The 14,454-nt window shown below is 38.2% G+C and overlaps 3 protein-coding genes across 8 annotated transcripts in view; all 3 read right to left on the bottom strand.

The window, feature by feature from the left end:
- Positions 1 to 11,147, bottom strand: part of LOC103958987 (putative disease resistance protein At3g14460) — a 16,561-nt gene extending 5,414 nt beyond the window's left edge. Inside the window, exons 1-7 of one of the 3 annotated variants that reach the window (XR_007250877.1) lie at positions 7,574 to 11,147; positions 7,385 to 7,480; positions 6,856 to 7,031; positions 6,516 to 6,712; positions 6,277 to 6,353; positions 5,486 to 5,793; positions 4,923 to 5,379 (exon numbers count right to left, since the gene is read on the bottom strand). Coding sequence is in view for 1 of the 3 variants with exons in the window: in XM_048564303.1 (XP_048420260.1) it covers positions 7,617 to 10,925 (3,309 nt within the window). In the remaining 2 variants the exon portion in view is untranslated. Of the gene's footprint in view, positions 1 to 4,922; positions 5,380 to 5,485; positions 5,794 to 6,276; positions 6,354 to 6,515; positions 6,713 to 6,855; positions 7,032 to 7,384; positions 7,481 to 7,573 lie in introns of those variants that run through there. The other 2 variants (XR_007250878.1, XM_048564303.1) reach the window with 2 other exon arrangements.
- On the bottom strand, positions 10,999 to 11,534 carry LOC125468124 (putative disease resistance RPP13-like protein 1). The gene is made up of 2 exons (XM_048564333.1): positions 11,067 to 11,534; positions 10,999 to 11,010 (listed from the first exon to the last, which is right to left on the bottom strand). The coding sequence occupies exons 1-2, from the start codon at positions 11,532 to 11,534 to the stop codon at positions 10,999 to 11,001; spliced, it is 480 nt and encodes a 159-aa protein (XP_048420290.1).
- On the bottom strand, positions 11,350 to 14,454 carry LOC103958988 (SAGA-associated factor 11-like). Of its 4 annotated transcripts, none has more exons than XR_007250880.1 (6): positions 14,316 to 14,454; positions 14,079 to 14,155; positions 12,926 to 13,237; positions 12,620 to 12,818; positions 12,159 to 12,239; positions 11,350 to 11,486 (listed from the first exon to the last, which is right to left on the bottom strand). XR_007250880.1 is itself a non-coding variant. In XM_048564304.1 (5 exons), the coding sequence occupies exons 2-4, from the start codon at positions 14,127 to 14,129 to the stop codon at positions 12,636 to 12,638; spliced, it is 546 nt and encodes a 181-aa protein (XP_048420261.1). In that variant the 5' UTR covers positions 14,130 to 14,155; positions 14,316 to 14,454; the 3' UTR covers positions 11,826 to 12,239; positions 12,620 to 12,635. The 4 variants fall into 4 exon arrangements, 2 of the variants coding, with proteins under 2 accessions (XP_048420261.1, XP_009369587.2); XR_007250879.1 differs by having other exon boundaries at positions 11,384 to 11,510; XM_048564304.1 differs by lacking the exon at positions 11,350 to 11,486 and having other exon boundaries at positions 11,826 to 12,239.

Below are 14,454 nucleotides of genomic sequence, written 5' to 3'. Positions count from 1 at the left end.
TGTCCCCAAACGAGCTTTGAAGTGAAAGCAGAGGACTATTTACAGGCCAATCACAAGCTTCTTTTTCTGTTATGTGACCAATCACAGGTTCATTACGTGCATATATAATTACAATTTTCAAAGAAGAGGTGGGATTGTCACGTCATTTTCCAGTAAACGCAGAGGAGAGAGAAGCTTCGTATTTATCAATAGTTAATGAAATATTAATAAAAAAAAATATTGATTAGTGTTATTTGTCACGTGATACTACAGTGCCACTTTTCTATAAAATAAAGGACCACAGTACGTTTTCGTGCTAATGACAGTCTCTAAGTCTCCTAATTCTTCTTCGGACCTGTCTTTTCTGTCCTTTAACTTCTCATACACACATACTTCTTTTTAGTTGTATAGTTACCATTAAGTTATATCAATATTTTTTATTATTATTATTTTTTATTTTATTGTTTTTATAAAAAAAATCAATATAAAATATTAACGTAGTTTAATCGGAATGAAAATGTATAAAAAATGGAAGGGCAGAGAAACCGGGTTCGTTACGGTGCACATGGACAACAACTGTTTTTCATTTTATTTTGTATCAAAAGACAAATTTAGAACGTGGAGTACTTTCGTAATGAACTTGTGATTGGTCTGTTGACCAAAAGAGAACTGTGATTGGTCTGTTGACCATAAAAGAACTTGTGATTGGTCGGTAATTAGTCTTTTGGTTCAAAAGTTGTCCCATGGATCCAGATCTGGATCTTTTTATGGGTAACCTGCGGACAACAACATCGTGGCTGTTGATTCAAAATGGATGCAAATCGTGCGGCCATTAAATTTTTTAATTTACACAAACAGCGAGGCGCTGCTTAATGGTTTCCAGCTGGTGCTTCTCGTGAAAAACGAGGTGCTCTCTTTTCTGCGAGAGTGGCACTGTAGTATCACATGGCAATGGTAAATGGTGGTACTCACTAGTCAAATCAGAATATATGAAATTGTGAGATAATAAAAAGAGAAGGTAAGGGCATATTTGGTATTTCATATGAATTTTTCTTGAATTTTTTTTTTAAATTAAAAAACTTGATTGGTTTGTGATTTAAAAATTTTAAATCTTACGACTTACGACTTAAAGTAGACAAAAAAATCTAAAAATAGAGGGTCGCATGAGAGGAAGAAAGAGGAAAGAAAGCAAAAGAGGATCGGACGAGATAAAGAGAAGTGAAAAAAATAACCGAATGAATGAAGATAGCATATTGGAACAGAAACAAAAAATGTTATATAAAATAGGAGAGAGAAAGAAGAAAAAAAAGAGAGATTTGGAGTGAGTGGCGAGGAGGAAGATAAAAGAAATTAATGAGTTTAAGTTTAAAAACTCTAAAAATTCATTTTTTATGTTTTTAAATAATAGACTCTATTTTTGAGTTAGTTTTACTTCAGTTTTTTAAAATAATCCTACCAAATAAGTTTTCAAAAACTAAACTTAAAAATTCTTTTTTAATTAAACAAGTTGGATTGAAATAGAGTATTAAACAGATTCTAAATGTTTAAAAGATTCTTTAAAATTGAAACTTTCAAAGAACTTTCTATCATCTTACAATTTAATATTAATTTTGTGTTATTACAAATAATTAATGAAATTGATCCACTCTATCAAGATGATTCTTAAAATTAAAATTCATCATAAAAAACTTGTGATTGGTCTGTTGACCAAAAAAGAACTTGCGTCTGTAATTAGTCTTTTGGTTCAAAAGTTGTCCCATGGATCCAGATCCGGATCTTTCTATGGATTAGCCTGCGGAAGACAACATCGTGGCCGTTGTTTCAAAGTAGATGCAAATCGTGCGGTTAAATATTATTATAAATTTTTTTATTTAAAATAAAATATAAATAATACCTAACGAAAACTAAATACATAATATACAATAAACAAGTATAATTAAAAAATTCTTAAAATCCTCGTAAAAAGAATTCGATGCATCCCAATTCGTAATCAACTTTTTACTTGTCAGTTGACCAAAAAAGAACTTGTGATTGGTCTGTAATTAGTCTTTTGGTCCAAAAGTCATCCCATGGATCCAGATCTGGATCTTTGTATGGGTAGCCTGTACCACAACATCGTGGCCGTTGATTCAAATCATGCGGCCATTAATTTTTTTTAATTTACACAAACAGCAAGGCGCTGCTTAATGGTTTCCAGCTGGTGCTTGTCATGAAAAACATGGCGCTCTCTTTTTTGGGTGAGTGGCTGTGGCACTATAGTATCACATGACAATGCTAAATGGTGGTAGTGACACTCACTTGTTAAATCAGAACATGTGAAATTATCAGATAATAAAAAGAGAAGATAAATGTTTAGAAGATTTTTAAAATTGAAAATTTTTCATGGATTTAATATCATATTACAATTTAATGTTAATTTTCATTCTATTATAAATAATCTATGAAATTAACTAACTTCATCAAGATGATTTCTAAAATTGAAAATCAATCAATGTAAATCCTTGAAAATGGTTGTTGTGAATTAATGTGGTTATTCCGTTACAATTTCGTTAAAAATTATGTTATATACTGATGTGTCACACATAAATGGATCATATAAGTCTAATTAAATATTATTATATAATTATAATTTTATAATAAAAATAAGTTTTTAACTTCAAAATTAAAATTAAAATAAATTTTCTCCTATCGTCTTCGTCGAGCAGGCTTGGCTGCCATGGCAGCCCCTACCCTACCCACCCCACCATGGCTCGATTTTGGCACTCAACCCATTCAAACATAATCGGCGCCACCTTACAACCCAATCGAATTACCACGATAAAATACCCAGTCGAACCAAAACATCTTCTCCATTTCCGCTGAAACCCACCGTATCCTCCGATCAACTCTGCACCCGAGGCCTAGATTGACGGCCCCACACCAATATTTCCGACGAGTAGCAGAAGTTTTCGGCAAAACCCTTCACACCTATGGGATTTTTTTGCTTCTGCTTGGAGTGGGCAGGGCTGCCATGGCAGCCAAGGTTGCGGGAGGAAGACAACGGGAGAATAAAAAATTATTTTTTTATTATTTATATATTTTTAATTTATATGCTAATTTTTAATTAGTTTTGCTGACTCACTTATGTGACACATTAACACATAATAAAATTTTTAACGATATTATAACAGAAAGATGACATTAATTTGCAATAACCATTTTCAAGAACTACAATTCTCGATTTTCAGAAACCACTTAAAGAATGGGTCAATTTCAAAGACTATTGTTATAAAAACTCTTGTATTGGTACGGATGCATCCCAATTTGTAATGAACTTGTGATTGGTCAATTGACCAAAAGAAAACTTGGGATTGGTCCGTAAAAAGTGGAATCGATTCCCATATCTCATTGATCGGCAATATCCCAAACAATACCGAAATCTTTATTATCCTTTAAGGCTTTCGGTTCCCACTTTCCAGCTCAAGACTGTAATTAGTCTTTGATCAATATCTTTTAATCAACCTTTGAATATTCCTTAGCTAGTGCGTTTATTGCACCGAACTATTTCGAACTGGACCAGCTTTAGGGACTAAGTTGGACTGGTTTAGACAAGACTAAGCTAGACTAACTTAGTAAGCGTTTGGTGCAGTGTCGGACTAACAAGTAGGATAATTAATACATTCTAATATTATATTAATTTCTCTACATCTCTAATAATATTTTATTCTTAATTCTCTCATTTTTTTTATCTTTTTTTTTTCTTCCTGAAAACTCTTCCTCTTCTTCGAAACCCAATTCCACGCTTTGAGATCAAATCAAAACCAACTTCCTACAATTGCATATCAGATCAAAACCAACTCCCCGCAATTACAGATCAAATCGAAATCAACTCCCGACAATTTTAAATTCCACAATTTGAGATTAAATCAAAACCAATTCCACAATTTGGTGTCTTAGGTTGCTTACCCCATCTTTATCACCCGCGATCCCAAGCTGATGTCGTCCCAATCCAAGACCTTTGCCGTTTTTGTCGCCATCGCGGGCGCTGACGTTTTGGCCTCCAATATTCCTTCATCGTTGTCATGTTCCTCACCCACCACTAGGTTCACAACGATTCTGTGATTTGGGTTTCAACGGCCATTGTGTTCCTCACCCACCACTGGGTTCACAAAAATCCCATGATCGGGTTAGCACAGAGACCATCGGCGGCGATCTGTGCCCACGACGATCGGAGGTGGTGCAATTATATAGGTCTTGTTGGAGGAGGAAGAGACGGAAGAGAGTAGAGAAGGAAGAGGTCATAGCTAGTCCCCTCCTTTTCGAGGGCTCTCGCTAAGAACTTCTAGCGAGCCTGTTAGTCCACACAAGTCCCCTTTAGCCTCATTAAACATAATCCCAATATCTAACAAACACTGGGCTATAGTCCAATCTAATCCAGTGAGAGTTAAGGAAGCCAAACAAACTCACCCTAAAGGTTTTTGGGGACAACTTTTGAAATTTTCTTTGTGCTTACATGGGGTCCAGTGACACATAACTTGTACAATACACATGAACAACAATTGTTTTTTATTTTATTTTATTTTTTATCATGAAACCAACTTAATTAAGATACAAGCTGTGATGGTTACGAAAGAGTGACTTCGTTAAAACCTTGCTTAACGAGAATAGGGATTAAATCCCGAACGAAAAAAAAGTACCACAACTCAGTGCCAATATCGTAGTTACTCAATAATGTGTTATTGCATGTTACCAAAAAAATAATGTGTTATTGGAAATCTAGTCAAAAACAAAACAAAAAGTAACAGATATTAATGGCAGTTCTCAAGGCTTTAAGCTAAACAACACAATGTTATCATTCACAAAATGGAGAATGAGTAAGTTGCCGATAACTAATTAATTCAGCAATTAATCCCTTCTATTCGGTATCTTTCTAGTGTTTGTTTTCATATTTTTGATACCTTATATAGAGCAAACAATTACATTCAATTTGAGACATAATCAACTTTTTTGAGATTTGGAATTATCATCCAAGATGTGGTCAAGAATGTTGTATACAAGGCACTATTCTTCATACTGGAAAAAAAAATGTCACCACATAATTCCTCCGGTCATATACTAAACCAACATACTGCTATTCAAAATCGGGCATCACTTTCCACAAAATATCACGAACTAAGCAAGTATGCAAGATCCATTGCATCCAAGTAACTTGGGGAGCTCACCAGTGCTTCAACTGTTTCATGGCTCTTCCAATGCATCGTTCGAGTACTCCTCCCCAGCAACACCCGATGCTTAATTTGATAACCGGCTTCTGCTGTTAGAACATGAATATGTAGAGTATGTGGAAGCAGGGTTTCCTCGAGAATTCCGAGTTTGTGCAGCAGTGCTACTTCTTGTCACCTTAAGGCGAGCCTTTCTACCCTGTGGTCGAGGAACAAATCACAATGTCTATTAGTCTCTCGTTTAAGGACTTCACAAATAAAAGCTGGGGAAATGTCTACTATATGAAAAGATGACGGATAATTACCTTTCCCATACACTTCTCCAGATGAGGAGCAAACCTCCCAGCCACGATAGACCGACCACAATTCATGCACTCAAACACTTCGCTGGTTACAGAAGGATGATTCTACCCAAATATGTCAACCACGTACTTGCTATTTGCTTCACCACTATTACTAGGATCAGCTACCCTCACCCGTGCTTGGGCTGACAACCTTAGTTCTTCTTCCTCTTCTTCAAAATTACGATCAAGACCCTTCGCTATTCGATGACACTCAGATGCAACATCAACAATGATCGAATCGAGGAGATCCCTAAAACATGAGATGAAAGCTGCAACCACAAGCCGACAAGTTATGACAAAGCAAGATGTCTACAACTTACTAGTACAGAATCACTTACCGTTAAAGTCATTAGACCTGGTAATGTGTGATTCCAAAAGGTCAAGAACAGATAAATGTGAAATCATATCCATATGGACAAAATGCATCTCCTTGCAATTTTTTATTTTAATTTTCTATTGACAAGACATTATTCTAAACTACTTTAATTTACAAAGTGGAGGATACGAACTAGGTTGCAAAGAGGAGGCACAATGTTGTAAGTTTGTAACCAACTAGCTTAACCCACGTCTCCATCTCAATGGATCTAAACCCATAGCATCTCAAAACCCACAAAAATTTTCCAACCCATTTCTCAAACAAATTCAAACCAAAAGTTCAAAATCCTTCAACTTATTCCAGGTCCGAAACCGAGCGAAACCCAAACGCAAAAAGAAGCAAAAGGGAGTTGCCTTAAATGTGAAAGTGGAAATACCCCGAGCATCGGAAGAAGAGGACATATCATTTCTTCAATTGGAAGCGACTTGGCGGAGCTAAATTGGTTTTATGAACCTATCCAAAATACAGAAAACTTATCAAAATTCTCATCACCAACCAAAAGAAGAAACCGTATTTGCAAAACCAAATCTTGATATAAATCCATGGAATTGGGATTGATTGAACCACGTAGTAAAACGCTGTGTTTGAGAGAGAGAAAGAGAGAGAGGGACTTACTGATTGTTAAGGAGGGAGAGAGGGAAGTGATCGAAAGCTGCTCTGAGACTGAAGGTAGGGAGGAGGGAGTGATACCAAATCGATGGAATTGGGATTTTGGGAAGAACGGAGAGTGATCCACTGCGCCGTGTTTATTTCTGTTTATTGACTTCAACCTGTCATAGCATGCCGTCTGGTCCCGAAGAAATAACTTGCACCTATCGTATGTATGAATATATATTTCCGAAGTTATATTCAAATTCGAATCATCAATTATCTAAGGTATATATTCTCAATTCTTGTGCGAAGAATGATGATAAGAGAGAATGTAATATGCAGTAATCCACTAAAGATCTATTACCAGTTCGCACTCGTAAATAAAAACATAGATAGACCAACTTGAAGATGATAATGGCATTGAAAGAAGACGAGATAACATGCCACCGTATTCAAACCATGCCCGCTTGACAAAGAACTATATCATCCCGGGGTTCCATCATCTTCCTTTAGAGGATCATCATCATGCCAAATATGCTTCTGCAGACCAAAATAAGCAGTATGGATGGTTTTTATCATTTTTGATATAAGAAACATGCATGCTTTCAATAAGAAATTAATGAATCCGAAACCGGAGTACGGATGCAGAGACGTTAATATATAACAGCATCATTTTTCCCTTAAGTCCAGGAATAAAACATATTCCAAAACTTCTTGATCAAAAAATGTCAGTTGCCAAAGTAATATATGTTCTATAAGTGATGCCAGGGATAAGGCTAAAGAATAATTCAGAGCAAACAAGATTCAACAAAGAAAATGGGAGAGATGAGAAACAAATTGCAAAATTTGTTATTTCTGAAACGTTAATACATTATTCGGTTACGAAAGAGTACCTATAAATGTTGCACCTTTGATGCTTACTATGTTGGATTGATCCTCTCCATACCATCCGAAAATGTTGAAGATGTAGGGATGATGTGTCTTCCATGCTGCAACGAAACATTTGATCAATATGCTATGATTCTTATTTCTATTACGTCTTTTATTTTTAAAACTATTGAAGTTAATTAGATGCAAAATACCTGAGAGTGAAATGCTGAAAAGCACAACTTTGTATGAGAGAGCTCATATGATGACTTCGTCATTTATCTGTATGCAAGGAATGTGAGATATCTTGGCCCAATGTTCTCCGGTCCTTTTCTCATACCTTTTCTCCAGGGTGGAACAAGAGTAGATCTCCAGGAAAGAAAGAGATGGTGGCAAACTGTCTTCTGGCAGGAACTGAAGATTTGGACACCGAGAAATGGATACCTGTTGAAGAGAAGTGAGGTGTTGAAGTCCCTCTGCTGGAAGGAATTCCAGACTTGGGCACCCATAAATAGATAGCTTTTGAAGAGAAGTGAGGTGTCGAAGTCCTTTTCCGTCCAACGATTTCAGACTTGATAGTCCAGCGATGCGGACAGAGTTAAGAGTAGTAGGGAGCAGCTGTTCCTTGAGCAACATTGCCCAGATCTCGCCACCGATGCTAACTTCTCTAAGCGAGACAAGTCCTTGCAATCCCCACTCCACTGAAGGCCTCACTCTGTCGCAGTTTCTAACATACAAATATTGCAGGTTGGGAGGCAAACCCCCTTGGGCAAATGACACAAGATTTGGAAGATTGTATAAGGCCAACGTTCCAAGGGCGGTGAGGGTGCGAATTCGTTCGGGGAATGACTTCAAATTCTTGCATCCATTGACTTGCAAGTGTCTCAAGTTGGGAGTGGGCAGTCCTCCGTTGGGAAAAGACTCCAGATTTGGACAGTCGTAGATTCGCAGGTGGTTGAGATGGCTTAGGTTTTGATCAACTCCTTCAATAGAAAAGGATTCCAGATTCTCACAACCATTGATTACAAGAGTTGAAAGTTTGGGGAAAACGCCCAACGGGAACGACCTCACTGAATGAAAACTCTTTTCTATATCCAAATACTCAAGTGATGTCAATTCGGCCATCACCTCATGTGATAGGAACTCCAATGAAGACACGGTTGGGCAATTGCTGAGAGTCAAGCGTTCAAGATATTGCATTTTGGGCAAGCACTGTATTGCAACAAAATTAAAAATGCCGAGTGTGGACAAGAACTTCTTCTCTACTCTCTCTATTAACGGTAACAGACCGGGGCATCCATTAATATGTATTTCCAATGAATTCTGTAAGTAGTCCATGTTAAGACTACTGCTGCTGCTGCTGCTGGTAGTGGCCCATTCATCATGCAGCTGTAGAAATTCACACCCAGACACCCTAAGTGTTTTCAAGCAGGGAAGACGATTAGGCAAGTATCCTCTCAGCTTCGGACAATTCCTTATTCTCATCTCCTGGAGACACGGAAAGTCTGAACATTGACCTCCACTTGGACTCGGCAGCCAATCCTCCCACTCTGGCATCTCCTCAAACTTTAGCGTCTTCAGAGACTGAAAGGGCTGAATTACAGAAGCTCCATTACAATCACCATAGAACTCATAACCAATCGTCCTAACGAATTCCACCCTTATGATACATAGCTCTTTAAGAGTGGGTAGCTGCCCAAAACTTGGCAAGGACAAACAATACCTACAATCACTGATACACATGAACTGTATGTTCGAGAATGAATTAGAGTTTCCTAACCAGTTTGGGAAGCTGGTTCCTCCATAGAATCTGATAGTCAGTTTCTCCAAATTTATGCAAGGTTGGAGCTTGTCAAGCACATCTCTCGCCTTTTGGGAATCATCGGCGTCCCCATCACCCCATGCCAACTCTAAGCCCTTGAGTTCTTTCTTAACCTTCAAATTGGCTTCCAAGGCATGCATGACATCAACTACATTTTGCAGATTCAAAATTGAAAGTTTTCCCCGGAGATGCGGCAACTCCTTTAGTTCTGCAATACTTGACCCGGTAGATTTCCCCACAACGAAAGCAGTTAATGTTCTCAAACTTTTTAGTCTTCCAATTTCCACTGGCATCTCTTCTATCTTTGTCCCATTGACATCGAGGTAATGCAAACTAGTAAGTTCCCTCATGTCTACAGGTAATTTGGCAAGGGAGCAACAATCTGCCAACGTTAATGTCCGTAAATTTATCAATTTTCTCATGTCTGCCGGCAGTTCAATGAGAGCGTAACAATTTGACAATAGTAGTGTCTGCAAATTGTAGAGAGTGCAAACTGCACTAGGTAAGCTTTCAATTGCAGTATGAGAGAGATCTAGAAAGCGCAAGTGAATGAGATTACCAATAGAATCAGGTAATTCATTGACATTTCTATAACGCGACAATGATAAAACCCATAAACATTTCAGTGCTGGCAACAAATCATGTAGAAACTTTTTACTTATGTAGAACTTTTTAGACCAGCGATCTGTTTCAAAGGAGGTCGGTAGGAAGGTCCGCAGACACTTGGCCCCATTTAATGGCTCAAATTTTTTAGCAGCATCAATTTCTCCCCTAGCATATGACAAATGACGGAGTCTTTTAACTTCTTGCGATTCCATCTCTTCCAGCTTGAGAAAAAATCCCCTAGACATGAACTGACCCAAGTCGTTAAGAAGATCATGCATTGTGAAACCACGCCCTCCTGATTTTTGAAGCAGTGATCGTGATACTAGTTCATCGAAGTACTTTCTAGCCATCTCTTCCATTCTTTTCCCATTCAAACCTTGTAGAATTAAACCTTCTGCCATCCAAAGTAGAACCATATCTTCCTTCTTGAGTTGATAACCTTCTGGAAAAAATGAACAATAAACAAAGCATCGTTTCAACTGAGAAGGGAGATAATGATAGCTCAACCGCAGGGCTGGAAGGATATCACTTTTATCATAAGGTAGCTCCCAAAGACTACTATTTAATAATATATTCCATTCCTCAAAGTCTCTCTGGTAACGTAATAAACCCCCAAGTGTTTCTGCTGCTAAAGGCAAACCTTTGCACTTGCGTGCAATTTTCTTGCCAAGTTCTTCCAAAGTTGGATGTGCATTGTGGTTTTCATTTCCAAATGCATGTTTTGCAAGTAACATCCAACAATCTTCATGCGACAAAGGTTCCAAGTATTGAATGGGAACATTTTTCATGAGAGATGCGACATTTTCGCTTCGTGTTGTCACGATGACTTTACTTCCTCTTGCCCCGGAAGTAAAAGGAGTTTGCAGACACTTCCAATCAAAATATTTCTCATTCCAAAGATCATCCAACACAAATAAGAATTTCTTTCCCCTCAGTTGTTCTCTAAGTTCAACTTGAAGCAAATTCAAATCTGTCATATTACAAGGTGTTGAAGTGACTGACTCGAGAAGAGTTTTAGTCACCCTAATAGCATCATAATCTTCTGAAACACATGCCCAAGATTTAAGGGTAAAGTGCTTTTTCACCTTGTCATCATTGTAAAGGACTCTAGCAAGGGTCGTCTTGCCAACCCCACCCATACCAACAATGGTGATGATAGATACATTATCCTCGGTTGCATCATCAGAGAACAAGACTTTTGATAAATTTTCTTTATCCTTGTCTCTTCCATATACAAAAGGTTCATGAATCAAGGAAGTTGTTGGAGTTCTTTGTGAAACCTTCCTCCCAACAACTTCTGTAAGACCAAGGGCAACTTTCTGTTGCACAAAGTCATCCAGCCTTTGTAATAACCCTTGTATCTCAACATTCATGCTTTGATAAAAATGACTACGAGAAGTAGAGAAGAAGTTCCACACCTTTTTGGTGAATATCTCGGTTTGACCTTCACCTTCCACCTTGCATCGCAAAGCTTCAGTATCGATCTCATCCAGTAAGTCCTCCGCGTCAAAGACAGCGTGCTTGAGCTCGTCAAGCCATTCTCTCACAGCAGGGTTTGAAATTTGCTTCTCTTCCGCATCATTGAGGACTGCACAAAGGGTGAGCAGCGTCATCTTCAGTTTCATGAGGAGTGGTTCATCCAGCTTCTTCTGCCGGAACAAGTCACCGAAGTCGGTTGAAGCAATGCGCTCACACAGCACCTGGATGGAAGCGGAGATAAAAGCCTGTCCAATCAAAGCGGCAGCCATTTTTTTCTTGGTTGCCAAGTTTGCTAATCGCTCAATGAAGAATGAAAGGCTTTTGAGATTGTAAATATATATGCATCCCAATTTGTAATCTCTTGTAATCAACCTTCGAATAGTCATGAACAACAATAACTTTTGAAAGTTTAAAAGGTCAACGGGGGACAACTGGGGAGGACAACTTTTGAAACTTTAAAAAGTCAACTGGGGACAACTGTAACTGGGGACAACTGTTGAAACTTTCTTTGTGCTCACATGGGGATGCCATCCAGTGACACATAACTTGTACAATACACATGAACAACAATTGTTTTTTATTTTATTTTTTTACCAAGAGACAAACTTAATTAAGATACAAGCTGCAGCGGTTGAGAAAGAGTGACCTCGTTAAAATCTTTCTCGAGAAGAACACGCGGGATTAAACCCAGAACAAAGAAAAAAAAAGTACCACAGCTCAGTGCCAGTTTCATAGTTACTCAACGTGTTTTTGGAAGTTCTCGCGGCTTTGAGCTAAACGACACAATGTTATATTATTGATCTGCTCTTAAAAAATTGAACAGACTGAATACTTGCTAGAGAAGGAAATAGGAGACTATTAATGTAGAAACTGTAGTTAAAACGAAAACGTACTGTGGCTGGTCCTAATGGAAAAGCTGTGGTTGGAGACTGAGAGCTTGATGTTGTATTGCACCACGCATTCCACTCCCGAGTCTAAACATGAGTCATTAACGGAATGGAAAATCAGTAAGTTTTCGGTACCTCCTGAATTCAGCAATTAATCCCTTCAATTCAGGATTGTTCTCGTGTTTGTATACATGATTTGATAGCTTATATTGAGCAAACAATTAGATTTAATTTGAAGACAGAATTAACTTCTATGAGATTTAGAATTATCATTCAAGATGCGGTTAAGAACGTTTTATACAAGGCACTATTCTTTGTACTGGGAAAAAGAATGTCATCACATAATTCCTCCAGTCATATAGTAAACCAACAGACTGCTATTCAAAATCGGGCATCACTTTCCACAAACATCACGAACTAAGCAAGTATGCAAGATCCATTGCATCCAAGTAACTTGGGGAGCTCACCGGTGCTTAAACTGTTTCATGGCTCTTCCAATGCACCATTTGAGTACTCCTCACCAGCAACACCGGATGCTCCATTTGATAACCGGCTTGTGCTGTTGGAATTTGAATATGTGGAGTATGTGGAAGCAGAGTTTCCCCGAGAATTCCGAGTCTGCGCAGCCGTGCTACTTCTTGTCACCTTGAGGCGAGCCTTTCTACCCTGTGGTGGAGCAACAAATCCACAATATCTATTAGTCTCTCGTTCAAGGATGTCACAGATAAAAACTGGGGAAATGTCTACTATCTGAAAAGATGACGGACAATTACCTTTCCCATACACTTCTCCAGATGAGGAGCAAACCTCCCAGCCACGATAGACCGACCACAGTTCATGCACTCAAACACTTCGCTGGCTACGGAAGGATGATTCTGCCCAAATATGTCAACCACGTACTTGCTATTTGCTTCACCACTATTACTAGGATCAGCTACCCTCACCCGTGCTTGGGCTGACAACCTTAGTTCTTCTTCCTCTTCTTCAAAATTACGATCAAGACCCAACTTCGCTATTCGATGACACTCAGATGCAACATCAACAATGATCGAATCGAGGAGATCCCCAAAAACATGAGATGACAGCTGCAACCACAACCATCAAACTATGAAATTATATTGTCAACTGATTTCTATATGCGCATGTGAAATCCTTCAAACTTTAAGACCAAGAAAAAATTTAAGAATCTTTATTCTAGGCATTCCCTACACAAGAACATTCGTCAACAAAAAGAAAAGCCCTATACTGCTTTGAAGTAGAAAATTATGACAACACTAGAGGGATTGGCCTTCAAACATCCCGTATCTAAATACTTATTGAAAACGTAAAATTCACCATTTTCTTCCACTATGATAACCAAACTCATATCCTTAGTTCCATGAATTTGCTGCAATTTGACAAAGAATTTGGTAACCGGCAGAAGACAACCCTTGAATCATGGGCATTTTCTCTTTCTCAAAAAGATGTGATCACCAAACCAAAGCAAGAGATCAACAACTTACTAGTGCAGAACCAATTAGCCATTAAAATCCTTAGTCCTAGTAATGTGTGATTCTAAAAGGTCAAGAACAGATAACTGTGAAATCATCTACACATGGACAAAATGCATCGCATTGCATTTTTTTATTTTCATTTTTCTATTAACAAGACACTATTCTAAACTACTCTAATTTACGACCCCGAGGATACGAACTAGGCTGCAAAGGGGAGACACAATGCCGTAACCAACTGGCCTAACCCACGTCTCCGTCTCAATTCATCTAAACCCTTAACAACTCAAAACCCACAAAAATTTTCCAACCCATTTCTCAAACAAATTCAAGCCAAATGTTCAAAAGCCTTCAACTTCTTCCGGGTCCGAAACCGCGAAACCCAAACACAAAAAGAAGCAAAAGGGAGTTGCTTTAAATGCTAAAGGGGAAATACCTGAGCATCGGAAGAAGAGGACATATCATTTCCTTCGTTTGGAACCGACATGGCGGAGCTAAATTGGTTTTATAAGCCTACCCAAAATACAGAAAATTTATCAAAAATCATCACCAACCAAAACAATAAATCGTTTTTGCAAAAGCAAATCTTGATATAACTCCATGGAATTGGAATTGATAGAACTAAGTAGTAATACGCTGCGTTTGAGAGAGAGAGAGAGAGAGAGAGACTTACTGATTGTTAAGGAGCGAGAGAGGGAAGTGATCGGAAGCTGCTCTGACACTGAAGGGGAAGGGAGTGACTGATACCAAATTCGATGGAATTGAGTTTTGGGAAGGAGATCGGGGAGTTATCCACTGCGACGTATTTATTT

This window comes from the organism of the source record quoted next, unplaced genomic scaffold (genome assembly GCF_019419815.1).
Source record: "Pyrus x bretschneideri cultivar Hongxiangsu unplaced genomic scaffold, Pyrus_bretschneideri_v1 Contig39, whole genome shotgun sequence".
NCBI lineage: Eukaryota > Viridiplantae > Streptophyta > Magnoliopsida > Rosales > Rosaceae > Pyrus > Pyrus x bretschneideri.
Note: the sequence above shows the minus strand (reverse complement) of the source record. Positions and strands in the feature narration are given on the sequence as shown.

Excerpts from the sequence above, each read along its gene's own strand:
- LOC103958988 (XM_048564304.1), bottom strand. The coding sequence starts at position 14,129 with ATGTCGGTTCCAAACGAAGGAAATGATATGTCCTCTTCTTCCGATGCT. Across the intron at positions 13,238-14,078 it reads CCTCTTCTTCCGATGCTCAG|CTGTCATCTCATGTTTTTGG; the intron begins GTATTTCCCCTT and ends TTGTGGTTGCAG. Across the intron at positions 12,819-12,925 it reads TGGAGAAGTGTATGGGAAAG|GGTAGAAAGGCTCGCCTCAA; the intron begins GTAATTGTCCGT and ends GCTCCACCACAG.
- LOC125468124 (XM_048564333.1), bottom strand. The coding sequence starts at position 11,534 with ATGGCTGCCGCTTTGATTGGACAGGCTTTTATCTCCGCTTCCATCCAG.